Source organism: Rhipicephalus microplus, chromosome 2 (genome assembly GCF_043290135.1).
Source record: "Rhipicephalus microplus isolate Deutch F79 chromosome 2, USDA_Rmic, whole genome shotgun sequence".
NCBI lineage: Eukaryota > Metazoa > Arthropoda > Arachnida > Ixodida > Ixodidae > Rhipicephalus > Rhipicephalus microplus.
In genome coordinates this window covers 203,021,277-203,038,838 of record NC_134701.1, presented here as the reverse complement: position 1 = coordinate 203,038,838, position 17,562 = coordinate 203,021,277, and the positions used below count along the sequence as shown (strand labels likewise).

The following is a 17,562-nucleotide window of genomic DNA, read 5'->3' as shown; positions in this document are numbered from 1 at the left end:
TGATCACTTTTATCCAGCTCTTACTTGTCAGAGGCTAGGCTAGATGATTTGAAACCCAGTCTGTGGTTTCTGCTTTCCCTAGACAGTCGCTGCTCTTCGATGGCTAGCTGTGCAGAGTCAGAATTTGTTCTCGTTGTCAAACCTGGAAGAGCAAAAAGAGAAAGAAAATTATTCTAATTTAATTAAAAATTTTGTTGGGCTAGTTGGTACACGCTTACTGAAATACAAAAACACGTACCATCAAAGAATAAAGAATAAAGGACTGAACAGAAAGGGTGTCAGTTAGTATGACGTAATCATTAGTGGTGTGTTGTGTGTAGTACAATTAATGCAGCTGATGCAAAGCGCGGAGCTAGTTCATCCGTCAACTAACGAAGCTGATCCATTCTGCGAAGGCGAACGCGGGAGACCTGCGCACAGGAAACAAAGGAGACTCCTTCGTTCACACGGTTCACGAGCGGAGCCGTCAAGGTCGCCTCCGTTTGGGACTAGAAGGGAAGGCTTACTAGGAAGAGCGTCTGGCAAGAAACAGGCCAGGCGCTGCCGTGTCAGTTCAAGTCATTGTTGGCATGCACGTGTGTTGAGAATGCCCCGGGGACGCAACCACTGGGCTGACCATGGTTGCGGCATGGAGACGAGCTTATACTACCCCGCTATATGTCATTACCGAGTGTTGTTAGGATGGCGGGGCACCTCGCTGTCGCATGCACACCTGGTAAGCGCACAGAGCCCAACGGTGTATTCATTGCTCTTAAGGAGGCTTCTACGAAGAAACATTTATTGAAAGAGCTGATGGGGCTCGAGCGTGAGAATGGCTACGGACGAAGGTCAGCCTGGTATGGGAGAGAGTGTGACACGGGGAGAACCTATCTCCTCGCGTGTTGTGTTTTGTAACGTGATTTTTACCAATGCAGTGCTTGTTGTGAAAGTGTTTTTGCGATTGGTTGTGGCGATGCGAGCCCACACAAGTGATCGGCTTGTGTGGAGACCTTTTGTTCAATCGAGGGTTGAAAAGAGGATGTTTGAATCTGAAATGGGAGAGCGGAGGTTCGGGCTTGAACTCGGGCAGACGCCTGAGGCTGCAATAAAGTGTCTCTTCACCAGACTACGGCTCTTCCTTCGCGCTGCCACCGTGCACTCGAGTCATCAAGGGGACCCATTCCAAACCTCAAACCCCTTCCCTCCTTAGCTAGTGTAAAAGCTAGTCGAGGATGAGGAAATAAACTGTGTCACTCGCAACTAACTTTATTTTCAGAACATCAGCAAAATATATAACCATAGAAATCATGCATGCACACATCCCCTCACATGCACGTCAAAAAAAAAAAGGCGATAAAATTGATAAAAAATATGTACTTTAAAAAATTAAAAAATAAAAACTAAGAAATAAAGAGAAAAATAATACTAAATGAAAAATGTTTTGAAGAAATTAAATTCACCACCATGCAGAGCAGCAGACGTATCACCAACACACATCTTTCTTATTTTTATAGTAGTAGACTTTCTAGGTTTTAGGCTCTAAGGTATCATAAGTCTTTCCAAGAATGAATACACTGGAAAACCCAGGCTCACAGTTGCAGGAACCACAGTGCACAGGCAAATGTGCTGCAAGTTTATTTTTCACAGAAAGTTCATGCTCCCACGTTTATACACAGGCCTGTATGGCCGATATGAACCCTCCTCCTACTAAAGCAGGATCTCGTAAACGACGCCAATTGAAAACGCGACGTATGGCCTTGCGGCCTCTTCCCACACATGAGGGGGGAGGGGGGAGTGAGCTCAATGCAGTAGAAATTTGTGGGCACAAGCTAGCCCGCTTGCATGGCACGAAGAACACCAAAGGTACCATACTATCAACGTTATTAAGGTTGTGAGTAACCTTGTGCTTGTATGGCATAACCATGAGCCTTTTTTCCATTGGCTCCCTGCTTCTTCACGATCCCTTCAGTTTTTGAAGGAGGGTTTCTGACACTGCAACTATGACAGAACCAGGGTACTTAGCTGAATGCAGCCGCGTGACCTGATTAATGAAACTTTCCTGGATTCTATGCGGACAAGATTTCACCAGTGCTCCTTCCATGCACTTGGAAACAACGGTCCTCTTGACAAGTTTGGAATGCAATGCATTGCGTGAATGAAGTGCATTGCACGAAAGCGGACAATATGCCCAACACATGTGCATATCCGAAAAAGTATCAGGTCTAAAAATTGCAACACAACCACCAACAGGAGGTTCATGTGTAAAACAAGCCCCTTGGCATGTAGTCTAAATAGAGCTAAAACATCACCCACTGACCTAGTTGTTGTCAAAGGAGGGTTAGCTTTAAAAAATTGGGGGACCCTTAAGCTTCGCCTTGAAGAGTTAGACGCGATAGCAAAATATGGCCCATAGTGCGCCCTTAAACTGCTAAGTGCATACTTATTAATATGTTTTGTTACACACACGCATGCACAAACGTGCACGCATGCAAATGCAATGTATCTATAGTAATGGTAAAGGTTTTCGATCCATTTGACAGCACTTTTATAACAACTTGATAAAAACCTTGTACAGCGATCGTTCACTAGTTGACGAAAATGCGTCACGAGTAGCCGCCAATAAGCAGGACTGTGTAGTTTGGCCAGTTCCCTCTGCCGATAAGGTAGTCTGGGTAGTGCACCCAGTTGCTCGTGCTTGAACATTACCATTGCTCTGGTTCTTTAGTTGTGGAACGCTACTTGACATGAATGTCCTGCCGGCACTCATAGATGAGCAAGGCTGTGCAGCGTGGCCACTTTCTTGTGCTTGAATGGCGGAACCATATAAGCTCCATCACTGCTGTCGTTTTGTCACACTCTGTTCAGCCAGCAAATGGGAGTTCTCCCGCCTTTTTCGTCACATAGCCTCAGTATGCCGTGCTTCACTCTCTGTCTTATGCCCCCCCGGTCATGCGTGGCCTCCCTCGTCGTCGAGCACCAGTTGACACAGATGCTGCATGAAGTGTCGCAGATAAGGCAGTGTGGGTAGTGCTCCCAGTTGCTCCTGCTTGAACGTTAGCATGGTTGTGGCTCGTTAGTTGTGGGACACTACTCCACATGAATGTACCGCAGGCCCTCATTGATGAGCAAGACTGTGCAGTGTGGCCATTTCCCTCTGCTAGAACGGCGCTCTACTGTAGTCGAGGCACGTTTTTCACAGTCTCACAAATAACACGCAGACACGCATGCACACGCACACGCAAATGATACATACAAGTTTTTGATCTGAAGAAAGAATCGCATGGCCTTGAAGATAAGCGCCGCGTGCTTGCCATCTCAGGCCATGAAAAGTCTTACCATACCTCACAGATGGCAGCACATTATCTAGCGTTTGCTGTTTGCTTGATCAACGCCTCTGGAAAGGCATGATGTGTTTTCCACAAGATGGACATAGTTGTCTATTTTCAGAGCTATTTGAAAGTTCCTGCATGTTTTTAGCGGTGATGGCTGCACTATCCCGGCCTTTTTCGACATAGTTTGATAGCCTCCCAAATGCGCCTACAAATCACCGAATGTGCTTGTTTTCGTCGTGGCACCTGTGGGACAAAATGCGTTAAGGGGACTCCTTCCACTACAAGGCATTTATGTAGTGTTTTTTCCCAAAGCAGCTGCAAGTAACATCGTGGATTTTTGGTAGGACACCTGCTTGCTACGCGAATAACCTAGGTAGATTCTCAATGGGACCGAGAATTTTATGTTTTATTTTGTTTGCTTCTTTCTCGATTTTTCGCTCACAACCAACGGTGCCGACGGCGACGGCAGAATTTCTGCGACATGGGCTCTCTAAGGCTATCGCGTTAAAATGACTAAAAAGTCATCTACGTAACTAAATACAACCTTCACTTGTCAATAACCTGAGCCACTCCTCTGTCAAAATGTGATAAAAAGAATGAGGCGACTTTAAAGCTTCCAGCTTTCACAGTTGAACACGATAGCGATATTCTGTTCCCAGTGCACACCTCAAAAACTTAGTGCATGAAACCTTTTCGAAATAGCTATTCACCCAATGCACACAATAACGTGTATGCCTTTTGTAGTGGATTACTGGCTTTAAAACACAAAGTCATTCTGATAATCACATGTCCTGATGTCCGATGGCAATGGGCACTTGTACCATGCATTATTATTGCAATACAAGAACCCTCGTTATAACAGCCGAGAAAACGGCCAAAAAATTCGATATTAGTAGTAATTCGATATAATATGCTACTGCCTCATAAAAGCTCAGCATGTACAGCTAAACTAGCTATGACAACTTCCCAGAAGTGGTATTCAGTGAAACAAACCTCTATTCACGCACAAAAAAGTCTGTCAGCTGGCTTTGTCAGGTGCTTCAGCTGGGCGTGAGGAGTGCCTCCTCCTGTTTGTTCAAGCAAATAATGAATCGTGGTCACCGCCCGTGCACTCCACTCTATTTCGCAACAGATGGAGGCTTTCCTGCGTTTGTGCCACTGATGATAGTTCTTGAGGCTGTTCGTCTGGCGCTGCATCTCCCTCAGTGGGGCCTTCAAGCAAGTTGACTATTTTGGCTAGCTAGTCGACTGGCGCTTAACAGCCTTCCCCAGTATCAGCAAAGGAAGCTTGCCCTCGTCTGTCGCATTAGCAACAAACAGCACTGTTATGCGTTCTTTGCTTTGTTTACATCCTGATGAGGTTCCGCCCGGTGTAGTGTACGTGCGCTTCAGCAATAGTTTGCAAAAGAATGCTGCCTCATCCAAGTTGTAAATGTCGCAATTTCTATACTGCTGAAGTAGGGTGCTTAGGCGATGCTTGTGCCGTTCCTCCATGATGTTGCGGTCCACGGAATGGTCTCCGATAGTCGTTTTTAAAGACACGTCGTCCCATCTCTCGAAATGTTCAAGCCAGCCCTTGCTACGCTTAAAATCTTGCCTGACCATTTGGGTGGCTAGAGCTTTGACTTTTGCGGCCAATGCAGGCTAATTCGCAGGAAGGTATGAACTTCTAGCATTTTTTCAGCCATTTAAAAAGCGCTCTTTCCACTTCAGGATACATAGAATCACAGTCGAGCTTTCGTTTGGCTGAGAAACCCTTCTCGAAGCCACCCAGTACGGCGTCCTTATTCTTCAGAACAGTTAATAATGTTGATGGCGGTATTACAAATTCTCTTGCAACTTCGGACTTCTGCCGGCCTTTCCCACCTCACGTATCAGTTGAACTTTCAGCTCTAATGTCAGGCACTACTGTAAGGGCACCACCGGTACCATTTTCACTTGACGATCACTAAATGCACACGCGCACATGCATATTTCAAACACGAATAAAAAAAATTCAGGGGCCAAGGAGCCCACCAAGGCTCCGTAGTGGCGACACAACAGCACTGATGCAGCGCTAGTAGCCGTGAGCAGCCAGCTACAGTGCCTTGATGTGCTCGTTCACTTTCACGCGCATCGAGGCACTCCACAGCCGGCACGTTAGTGAGCACCTTCAGCTGTCGCCTCCGTACCAGATTAGGGTGTAGAGGGGAAGGGTAACATCCAAGCGTCGGAAACTCTCATGCCGTCTGCATCAGTCTAGACTGGCCCGTTTTTCTAGCTTGGAGACGCTAGCGCAAACAATGCTCACTCAGAGCAGAAAAGGACGCTCGGTGCGGGACGTGGATGAAAAAAGCGCGCAGGCAGGTTGGCGGCATGGGCGGTCACTCACTCGCGCTGCCGTGAATACGGACCCGCAACTTGTTACTCCGCTCTAAGCAGAGCAAGTTGACGACATGTTTCGAGTAATCCCGTCTAAAATACACGTATATCCTGTCTAAAATAAACTTCAATAAAACCAATAATTTGATTAAAGCAACTTCGTTGTAATAAGGGTTTACTGCATTCTATGTTGTATTGTGAAGCATATGCAGTCGAACCCAGGTATATCGAACTCGCCAAAAAACGTTTATTAGTTCGATATATGGCATAATTTGATACAGGCCCGGTATAGGGTTTGACACAAAGGCACATAACAAACTAGAAGAAAAGTACTTTGTTAATATGGTGGCTTACTTGCGTGCCCTACTGTGGAACAAAATAGTCCCGGATTTTTTTCTGTGTCAATGACTTCGCTGCCTGCGACAGTACGCACGCCTCCATGTTGTCCAATGGGTCGGAGCAGCTGAGGCCGCAACCTTCCACATTCAAGCAATAGCGCCGGACCAACGCAAGTGCACTAATCACTTTGGAGGATGTAGGCAATGGGCCGTCGTCGATTTCCATATTGCTGTCGCTTTGGCTCGTGGTCGGCTCGACGTCTGCAATGTAATCCTCATCCTGTAATTGGCCCATGATGGGGACATCATCATCCGCACTGACAAACTCGTCGAATGTCGATCCGTCGATAGCACCCGGGAACTCTGCCAGCTCGTTCCAAACTTCGGCGGAAACACCTCCGGTGTCTTCAGTGCTGTCAGAATACGGGGTGTCATCACCAGCCATGCGGAAGCCGGCATGCCTAAAGAAGTTCTGGATCGTCTCCTTCTTGACATCTGCACACGATCTACTCAACATAGAAATAGCTTTGAGCAAGTCGATCTTAAGCTCCCTGCCAACACGAAGGTTCTGCAGCAGCCTCTCCACCAGGCGCTTCCGATAGCCGGCTTTCATTGCGCGTATAACGCCTTGATCCAGTGGTTGCAGTACAGACGTAGTGTTCAGGGGCAAAAACGCCGCTCGATGTTGCTGAAGGGCGTACAGCAGTGGTGCGATGAACAATTGCCCACGAGCAGGCATACCTTGCGATTTTCGCCTACCAAATCATCATTACACGATGATACCATCTACTGAAAAGCTCCCCGGTCATCTACACTTTTGAGTTTGCTCGGTAGGTAACTGGAAGCGACAGCGCATTTCCAAAACACCGCAGTGCCGTGCTTTTTCCGATAACCAAAGGTCGAAGCATTTTCGATCAGTCTAAATTAGCTGCCAACCGCACGGACACACGAGCTTTGTTTGCCTTGCCGTCGCTTGTCTGGTCACCACGACACGCAAGTGTCTTGTTTGGCAACATTTGCCAAAATAGAGTGGTTTCATCCGCATTGAAGATATCTTGGGCTCTATATCTTGCTGTGATATCTCACCAGTTTTCCTCAAGTCATTTTTCTACGCTGTCCAGGTCCGCCGCTTTGTTTTCACCTGTAACAGCTTTGCCAACGATGTCGTACCGTTCTTTGAACCGCTGAATCCAGCCTGAACCACCTTGAAAATCATTCCTGCCAAGCTGAAAAGCACAGTCCTTGGCTTTCTGCTCGATCATAGGGCCAGACACCGAGATGTTTCGCGATTGTACGTCCACAAACCACTTGTAAACGGCCGCTTCAACATCTTCGTACACAGCAGCGTGCTTTTTTCGGGCACCACGAGCACCTGGCCTTTTGTCGGACTTGGCCCTGATGTCTGCCTTGTTCTTCAGGATAGTACTCAAGGTGCTCCTTGGAATTTTGTACGCGGGACGACGTCGGACTTCTTTTCAATGCGCTCAACCCGATTGATGATTTCGAGTTTCGCGGCGAACGGCATATTTTGCCTCTTTGCGCAAGCCATGATGACAGCGCGCATATACAGTTCGCAGAGCACCAACAGGCAACACCACAGACCACGCTGAATCGGCAGCAGCAGGCACAAGCATAAAGAAAGAAAAAATGGCGCTCACTTCTACCGCCTACGCACCTCGAAGAAAGCATGACAGCCTCTGATTGTCTGTTAGCGCTGCGAGCGGGCCAGGATCATTTCTTGGAGGGGGGTGTTCGCCCGCGCACAACCGGGTCTAACCAACTTTTTCTAGGGTGGTGCCGGCAGTTTTCCCTGCCACCGCGAGGGAAAGCTAACTTGCTGGGGCACTTTTGAGGCACATGGAGTTTGATATATCAGTTGTAGTTGCTATTTTCGTTCGATAAAACAGTAACTTTTGCTGTATATTGTCAATGTAAACTTGCCATGTTCAGGAATTGTTCGATATACGAAATAATTTGATATAAGCGGGTTCGATATAGTCGTGCTCGACTGTATAAAGGACGCATGTGTCTGTAAAGCATGTGTCACTTTCACTGGATTTCCAAGCAGAGAAAGTTATTTTCACTGCATTCACAAGCAGACCCGTGGCAGTGTGGTAGAACATCCGCTTTCCATACAAACGACCCGGGTTTGATCCTCACTCTGACCCAGAATTTTTTTATTATTTATTTTATTTGCATCATTCTTGATTTCTCGGTCATACATAAGATAATTTTTCGCTCAGAACATGCGAAGCCAACGCCAACGTGAAAATTTCTGCAGAACGAGCTCTTTCACGCTATTGTGTTAGTACGTTGCGTAGGACAGGCGCTACACATAAACCTATGCAGATCCTTTTGCTCTTAATGTGAACCAGATTAGGAAGACATGAACGTTGAGCACAGACAAAACTTAATCAAGGTCATGATGTCGACTTTATCATGTGTTTTCAGATGAGCATGTAAGGTGATATGTATTTGCATGTTTGCTACGGTTATGCCTATAAGTCGCTGATGTTCTGAGAATAAAGACCATTACGAATGACACCCTTTCTGTTCTGTCCTTTATATTTCCTTCATGATGATACAAGCCTTTTTGTATTCCAGTAAATTTATTGCAGCATGCAACTTTTGTCGATGCCTTGTTTTTTTTCCCATGTTTTCTTCAAAACACTTTTTCTAGATAATGATGTGAAGGTTAATTGTAGCGTGTAAGGTGGTGAAGAATTTTGCTGGCAGTGCACCCACTAATTTGTGCATTGGTCTCAGCAAGATAGCATTTGGCAGCCAACAATATCATCAATGAATGAAGACACTGAAAAGTATGCAGTGAACAGTCAACAGCTATGTGCTGCAAAAGAACATGGTGAAGCTGCAAGACTACAACCGCTCATTAATCATTTATGCTCCCCCAAGGAAGGTCTGCATGCAAAATGGCTGTGATGCGATAAAAAAGTATACCTAGAATGAGTTTCTGAGGGCTTAGTAAGGTCACAATGATGTTGTTATTGAGTGAAAAAAAAATATACAGGACCCCGAAGTAGCCCTTCTTCTGTACCATCTTTTTTTGAGCTTCGTTTCTTGCATTAGCCATAGTTTTCGCCAACAAAACAAGAGTTCGACGACTTTGAAGCAGACTACTTTTAGCCCTGCAGGTCGCAGGAGCTGCGTTATTTCACAAAAACTTTATAACTCTAGAACAATGGCTTTTCACAGCTAGCAAAACTAAGACTCCAAGAACGAGAAAGACCAAGTCACAAAAAAGTGCTTGCACTGGGCCTTGTACACCTTCTTGCCAGCTATACTTTAGAGCACTTACCTGTTTTCCGAGGAGTCTGATAAATGTTGGACACGGGAGCAGGTGTGCCATCTCTCATATGTGAATAATGCTCTTCTTCAGTCTATGGAGGAAAATAAAACCACAATGGCCTTCAATTACAACTGCACAGCAGATATAGTTCGTAAACACAGCATCACATGGCATAATATCACCACTTTCAGATCTGCAGGCTGAGTTGTCCAGATGATGGATCAGTCTACAATGGTGCAAAAATCGAAGTGCAAAAATCCAGGGATAAGTAACGCCCATACTTTCGTTTCCAGTGTCAACAGTTCATGTCATATCGGTGTAATTTTGACTCGAACACTTTTATTAGAGCCAAAAAATCTTTTAGCAGCCAGATTTACAAGGACATGATGAGGATATTGTGATCAATTGCTTGGAGCAGTCGTCATAAGCTTTAAAAATTGATGCTGCATTTCAATCTGTGTGTACGGTACTTCACAATGTGTGGCTTATTGTAGTATTATACTTAATTACTTACATTTTTTGAAAGCTTTGAGCTATGTATGCGCTACCCAAGACAACAGAAAAAGTTACAGTTTTGCTGCAAACGCGAAGCAATGAACGTGATAACAACAAAGTGGAATGTCATGCGCAGAATGGCAGGCAGATCGAAACGTGCCCCGTGTTTCTCACGCACAAATAACGCACAAAACGTACTCACAGCTACAGATGAACACCAACATGCGCCTCAGTTGTTACATCACTGTGTCTGAAAAGAGCGCCCTTTTCGCAAACGGAGGCTGTGCAACCACTGCAGTGACTTTTTGTACGCTGGGTAACTACAACAGAATCATTCCCGCGAAATTCCAAGTCTAGCCAAGACACACAATCCTCCCCACTGCAAGATAAAGGTGCGCTATCAAGCGTACACACGCTTATTCTCTACGCGGGCCAAAGTACGCATGAAAGATGAGTTCCGCCGCGCGCTTACTGCACCATCTTGCTGATAATGGTGAAAGCCCGATAGTTTAGTTCCTCCCCCCTCGAGATGCTTGCCAACAGCAGCAAGGGGTAGATATAAATAGCTTGCCGTTTAAACATTCAAGGAGGTACCCCACAGTGGCTCAGTGGTTAACCCCTTGCATTCAAGACTCGGAGCGCAGAGGTCCCACGTTCGATTTCGCGTGCCGTAGTTTTTTTTTTTCTTCTTCTTTGTGTTTTATATACATAGATACGTACACATATACGGTGCATGACATCGACGCCGACATCCACGCCGAAGCCACCAGCGGCGGCAAAATCCAGCCAAGAGTGTCCATATAATTGCTATTGCAATAAAAGATGTGCCCACATTAAAGCTATTATAACATTAAGGTGCCTCATCAACTCCCATAGAAAATTTTACTTATACATTGAAAGTTGTTACATGCCCATCAGAGAGCATTCTATTGCAAGAATTCCTAAATTCATTTCGAACAGGGATGATGAACAAATTTCATTTAATTGGCAGAAAAATCCTCTTCTCTCTTTCCGAGGGAGGCTGTACCCAATCTTGACCTTGGCCATGATCCTGTAGGCCCTGGCGGAGTCTTCAGCCTGCCATACCAAGCTCGCTTGTATTAGTGAGTTGGAACTGAGGAGTACAGCCTTCTACCCACGCCCTTATGATGATGGGCACCTCTGGGCGTGTCCAGTGCTCACAGCTCAAGTCTGCCCTGTTACAACATCATTTACATTTGCCCTAACAAACTTCTGGTGCTGAGCGGTTCATCATTACTGGATTATGGAATATCTGGGTCTAAAGCAGGTGCCACGCCACCACCTGTCTTCCCTTCAATGGCACGTGGGCTGGAGGATAAACGCTCCTGCTTAGGCTATAAAGCTTCATAATCTCTCTGTAACAGGTCATCCTTTCAAATTTCCCGTCTTCATCCCAGTTCGACCAGGGCAATCCAGAGGCTTGGCCTGCAGGTCCATGAGCCGTCTGGCGTGCAGCCTCATTGCTCGTTAAGTAAGAGCAAAAGATAAAAAATATTTTGAAGCAGCACGCAACCATGATGTGTGAAGGCGACCTTTGCATCCTTTCCACTAGCTAACAAAACTCTTTTTCTTTGTTCTTCCATACTGGATGACGAGACGAATACACATCACATCACGCACACATCGCAATCTGTTGGCGAGAAGCACCCTGCTGCTTTCTCATCAGTTTATGCAGCACTGGAGTGCGTCAACGTCTTCCTTATCTGCCGCTCCTTGTGTTGGGTGAGGAGATTATTGAGGCTCTTTTTGGTGTGCAGTGCAGCACGTTTTATTAGTTCCCTACAACCATAGTTCCCTACAACCAGTTTTGCATAGTTCCCTACAACCAGTTCATGCTTGCCATCATACTCCATCATGCCATCTTGGAATGCAGCACCCACAAGGAGAAGAGCAAACAATGTTCCGCTTGAAAGTTGAGTTCTGCAATTGTCATAAACCCACATAACTTTTGGGAGACACGATTGCGAGGATTAGGATTAGGATGTGAAATGGTGCTGGCGAATCTAACCTTGCGAGATTTGCAAGTGATTGCCCAGCACAGTTTCCTCTTTTGTTAGCATAAAAAAATAATGTCCTTCTTAAAGCGAAGTACGGGCATGCTCCTAGCAAATCGTGGGCAGCGCGACCCAACTCTGCTTAAGCCGGTGGCCTGTGAGCTATTCTGCATACAGTGTTGTACTGGACCCCCCTACCATTGCTCACAATTGTGGGAATCGAGGCTAGCCCGCCGCCTTTGCACCGGCTTTGCCGCCTCTTTCTCCGTTCTCATGTCCCGACATGACTCCCCTTCTCCATGGTCTACTGGCTGAGAGGGACATTTCACCCCTCTCACCTGGTAGCGGATGTCGACTGTGGTGCCGAGCGCGAAGTCTCTCTGGGCGTTTCCAGCACGCGCGTCGGGAGTGGGTGAGTGAGACCTCTCAGGGGACAACATGGAGGTAAGCACGTTTTTATTTTCCGTCCGTTGGTTTTCTTTGTATGGGGCTCGTTCAGACTTTGCCAAGAGCGCATTGCGCCCGCGGCGAACGCTTACCTTATGTCGCCCCCCTTCTGAACTCTAGGCCGAAGAGCGGTACGGTGTCCTAGTGCGTGGCTACGAGCCGTATCTCTCCGAAGCCAACGCGAGTGCCTTTGCCCTCGCTCGAGCAACCGGGCCTTAGTCCCGGTGTCTCCGTGAATCACTTTCACCACGAAGACGTGCTTGCGGAACCCTGTGTAGTACTTTTCGCTCATGACGTGGATAAGCCCATTTGCTTTCCCACCGCGCTTTTGCAACGGGCTCTGTACTGCGTTTTTGGTGTTGCTGCAGGCAATAAAGTGTTGCGACCTTGAGAAGTATCGTGTTCTCGCCGCGGCGATGGTTAACATATGCCCTGCGGCTCGCTAGGACCGGACCCATGCTAGTGGCCGTACTCCTTCGAGATGCGGCTACACTACACAATGTAGCCATTGCACTTGTCAGCTCAAAATGTCCAGATGTAGTCACGGGCCCTCTAATACAGAAAAAGCTCAAGCTCAAAATTAGGAGTGTGCGAATATCAAAATTTTTTAATACAAATCGAATATCGAATAATGAAGAGGTGCAATTTTTTTCCACCAGTAATATTTTACTCATGAATATATTTAGGTTGGAAACAGTACGATTGTTATTATAGTCAGTTATTGCACACAAAAATTTGAAAAAATGTCACCATCTGTACTTGCCAGAAAGCGTAAGAGTAATAGATGAGCTTGTGACTGTGATGTTGGGTTCTATTCACATGATGAACAAACCTTTTGTATCTTTTTTTATATATGATAGCACTTTATTACAAAAAAACAAAAAAGCTTTTGTACCTGCCTTGATGACTAGTGAGCATTAGGCCATTGGTTTGATTTTGTAACAGTTAACACCCATGTACTTAAGTCTAAGCGATTATTAAAGCAGTCTAAGTGGTAACAATTCATGCAGTTATAGCTCGAAAAACCCCAATTTTATAGTTTTATTTTTAATTTTGTCCCCTGTTTTCATATCCGGTCAAGTCACAAAAAAAAAAAAATTGTACTTGAGGTGTTTTTCAGCTACAAAGCAATACTCGTTATCTCGCTTGCTTCCGTTGCCTTTCTCGAAAACCGCGCTCGCCATTTTACAATCAAAAATGCTGTGTTCTTCTTTCCTCTCTTCGCTTGTTTCATAAAATGTTTCTCGCACGTCAGTCACCTGCACCGAGTGAATTTCAGGTTTTAAGCGAATAGCGACATTGATCGAATAATATCGTATCGAATTTGAATACTAGTATATATGACATATAAAGAAGAATGAGCATATTTATCGTGACCTAACTAACCTGCACAATAGTTTTTTAAATATAAAACAGAGTCTTCATGCTAATTCCCTTTTTTCTTTCTCATTCACATGAGTAGTAGCACCACTATGAGTAGTAGCACAATTTTACTTTGAGCAGAATGTGAGTCATAACTCTTAAATTACAAAACATTTGAAGATTTATTAAACTTAGAGAATATAAGCCATCATAACTAGCTTTTAAGCTTAATAAAGTGAATTTATTTGAGAGTAATATTTCCACCTAAAGGGGTCGTGCGACTCTTTTTCAAATAGCCATGGAATGCATTCAAAGAAGCTTACTTATGGCCTCATGAATTAACTGCCGCAAATATTTTTAGAATTCGTGCAGTACGGGAGGAGTCACAAAAATTTTTCGCACGCTGCTAGTGCACTCTCTCTTCTCATCGCGATGAAAGCACTGGAAGCTAAACAGGGAGGGATAGCACGGGAAAAGAAAACACGCCACACATGCTTTCTGAGCTTGTGGAGTCATTTGCCGAGGGAAAAGAGCAACTTTTTGCGGACTGAGAATTTCTTGTGAATCGCATGCCACGTGCTGCGCTATAATATTTGACTTGCGCGTCCTTGGTAGCCTCGACTACTGATCGGCAGCGCCTTTTGACAATGCTCAAATAGTTTTGCAGGGTCCCTTTAAACTTGAAGGGGGCTTCGCGACAGAGCAGATTTCTCCTGGATAGGGGCTTTCACGGTTTGGCAGTCCTACACTGCCATGAAACTGCCTTTATAAGCGATACAATAGTATTAATATGCATTTATTCGTCCCTTGCAAACACTTTGAAATTTTAATAGTTTAAATTTGAACCAAAGCAACTTCCAAGACCTTGCTATTCGTTTGAATATTCGAAGCATTCGAACAATCGCACAAGCCTACGAACAAATATTTGTGAACATCGAATATTCGAGTTAGTTCGAATATTCGAAATTTTCGAATATCTGGTTATTGAATCGAATAGGAATATTACAAATGCAATATTCACCGAATATTCGAAACTTTCAAATATTTGCACACCCCTAGGTAAAATGTTGCCTACAACTTCTCATCAAACTTTTGTACTAATCTCATATAATGAATACGCTAAATAAAATGCCCTTTAAATTAATCGAATTTCTACCCCTGCTTGAATATATTCTGCCAACAACTTCTCACATTTATGGCAGGCGTTGCAGCATGAAATACGGCATCACCATATTTTGTTGTATCACCTGCCTCTAAAAGCCAGTTTGCAATTGAGAGATGAGTGTGAATATCAATCAGTGGGCTACTGTTTTTGAATGATTGTGAAGCCACACGGTAGTTAGTGAAGTCGAATTTTTAGTCAACAGAATTCAATGAGGCTTGAGGAGGATAACAATGTTTCGAAATTTTATGGAGCCCTGGTTAATGCATGATGTAGATGTGAAATATTTGGTGAGAAAAGCAGTATTTTTTGCCGCATTATGGCAACACGAGAAACATACCCATCTTGGGTAGGGTACCTCGTAGACGTGTTCCCGCCTCGTTCTCTTGAGCGTTTGCGTCGCGGCTGCTTCGCCATCTGCACAGCCGCCCCCTTGCTTGCCAAGTGCCTGCACCTGACCCATGGCATATGGAGAAGGATAGTAAAGCTGTTCCTTGTTTGGGCTGGCACTCTCCAGGCTGCTACCAGTCTGCTTCAGGATGGACAAGCTCATCGCCTCCAAGTTCTTGTCTTCAGAGCATGAATCTATAGAGGAGTGTAAAAAGAGCCAATTTAAAGAAACAACCAAGTACAGAAGCAGAAAAATTAATGTTGTATGACAAAGAGCTACGCCTGCGCTCATGAAAATGAAACTTCCAAATAATGGCAACACAACTGCAGGAAAGTTAGTTTTCATAAAGGCGTTGATACCACCCCACAAAGGCGATCTACCTATAGAGATCACCACTATACTAGCAGTCAACATAAACGAAGTCATCCTGGTTTTGCCCTAATGACTAGAGTGTCACTGTATGTGTTCCAAGCAAAAAATGAATGAATCTATAAGTAATAAGCATAGTAGTACGAGCCCTTAATAAAAAAATAGCTTTCTCATTCATTACTTCAATAAAAAGAGCTGGCACATGTCGCGATCCTGACATATGCAACTCAAAACTACATGTAGCGTGTTAATGCAAGGAAGGTTTGCTAAATTATAAGTAAATAAAATCAACCTGTTTTAACACTATTCGTTGAAGAGGCCCCGAAACTGTTTTGGCAGTTTTGTGCAAACACATAGGGCTGGTAGACCAAGTCCCAAGGGTAACTTAGAGACCAATTTGAGCTCTCTGTGTAAATTCTGTAATTTATTACAATGCTTTAGAGCTGCAAATTGCTGCAGATCGGTGCAGATCATCACAACTTGGCCAAACACATTTTCAACCGCCCATTCACAGAGCGACATGCTCTGGCCACTTGACATCATTGTTCACGAGTGATCTCGGAGGTGAAGACTGGTAAAAGCTCAAATTGTCGAGCACGTTCAAGGGAGCTCCGCAATCGCTAGCGATGCCAGCGTGCCTCATGAGTGGAGGAGGCCAGGCAGAGGTGAAAAAGAATGTATGATATTATTGTCCATAGCAGCCTTGGTACACAGCATGTCACTAAACTTGTTGTGCAAATGGTTTGATGGTGCTCTAGCCTAAACGCTAACAACACCTAAAAAAAAATCGTTTAAGGGTCTCTTTATAAGAAAGCTGAAGCACTTTAAAAAAAGAACACATTGGATTGTGTAAAGATAGTGTGATCCTTGCAGGATTCAAAAAATGATGAGAGAGTTCTCAAAAGTGAGTACAAAAAACTGTTTTTGGCGGAAAAACATAGGCTGCGGCCGCTGGGCTCCTTGAAACGCCAAGTGAACGCGGTGCGTGACGCTCGGTACGCCACGTCATCTGCAACAGCAGCACGCTTCTTGATTCGTTTCGTGATGAGTTAGTCATGGAGGCCATGGTCGTAAATAGGAGAGATGCTTGATCATGTAGTGCTTGAAACACAGAACGCATTTCCTGCTCCGCTGGTGAAATCTGCTGAGCGGAAGGTGAAGGCGTGTCCTGTTGGTTTCGCCATCATTTGACAGCCAAGCCGACCACATCTCATCAAACCAGAGTCATATAAAAAAGTCAAGTCTATGCAGTCCCCTGCAGTGTCTTGGGATGCTACATCTGCGCGTGGCTGAGAGTAATCGACGCTCAGCCAGACATGCCTAGTGAGCAGCCGAACTGTACGTCGGAATGCAGAACGTGTCTGCAAGAAAAAACAAAGAAGATGTAGGTTTCCAGGCCTACACTTAGGTCGTGCTCGTGGGGCCGAGCAAGACAAGCTTTTCTTTTGCATATTCTAAAGCTCCTGCTGTTACGACAAAAAAAATTATGATATCATCAACAGTAATGTCAATCTTTGCTAACCACAAAGTTTTATTGAATTCTAAAACATCTTCAGTTTCTCTTTAGAGCAGTCTTTTTTATAGGGCTATTTTTCCAACTCACGAATTTTGTTTCTCTGAACTGCCACATACAAAGTACAGACTAACAAGCTTGCCTTCTCCTGTATGTGAGATGATTTGTTTATATGCAATTAGATAGCAGCATGAACAGCCTAGTGTCATCCCTATTAGACAGTTTGCTGATATCGATAAAACTGCCAGCTTTGTGAGCTTATTATGTTTGCCCATGTGATCAAAAAAGTTGAATGAAAAAACAAAACAAAGAACTGTTGTCAACAAGTAAATTTTTTTGTCTTTTCCTTTTAATAGTATTAAGTGTGATTAAAGAGAGCAAAATAAATTTTTCCACCGCACCTTGAAGAGGCTCCCTAAGTGTGCCTGACATGATGCATGAGTATTTTTGTGTGGCATAGACGTGTCCATCCAAAGCTTTGTGTCACCAAT

The 17,562-nt window shown here is 44.8% G+C and overlaps 1 protein-coding gene across 1 annotated transcript in view; it reads right to left on the bottom strand.

Annotated features, from left to right (window-relative positions):
* The window catches only part of LOC119169595 (cell adhesion molecule Dscam1-like), a 354,684-nt gene that overhangs the window by 11,724 nt on the left and 325,398 nt on the right, over positions 1 to 17,562 (bottom strand). The window contains exons 24-26 of the mRNA XM_075887261.1: positions 15,139 to 15,383; positions 9,327 to 9,408; positions 25 to 142 (exon numbers count right to left, since the gene is read on the bottom strand). Of these exons, the coding sequence (XP_075743376.1) occupies positions 25 to 142; positions 9,327 to 9,408; positions 15,139 to 15,383 (445 nt within the window). The remainder of the gene's footprint in view (positions 1 to 24; positions 143 to 9,326; positions 9,409 to 15,138; positions 15,384 to 17,562) is intronic.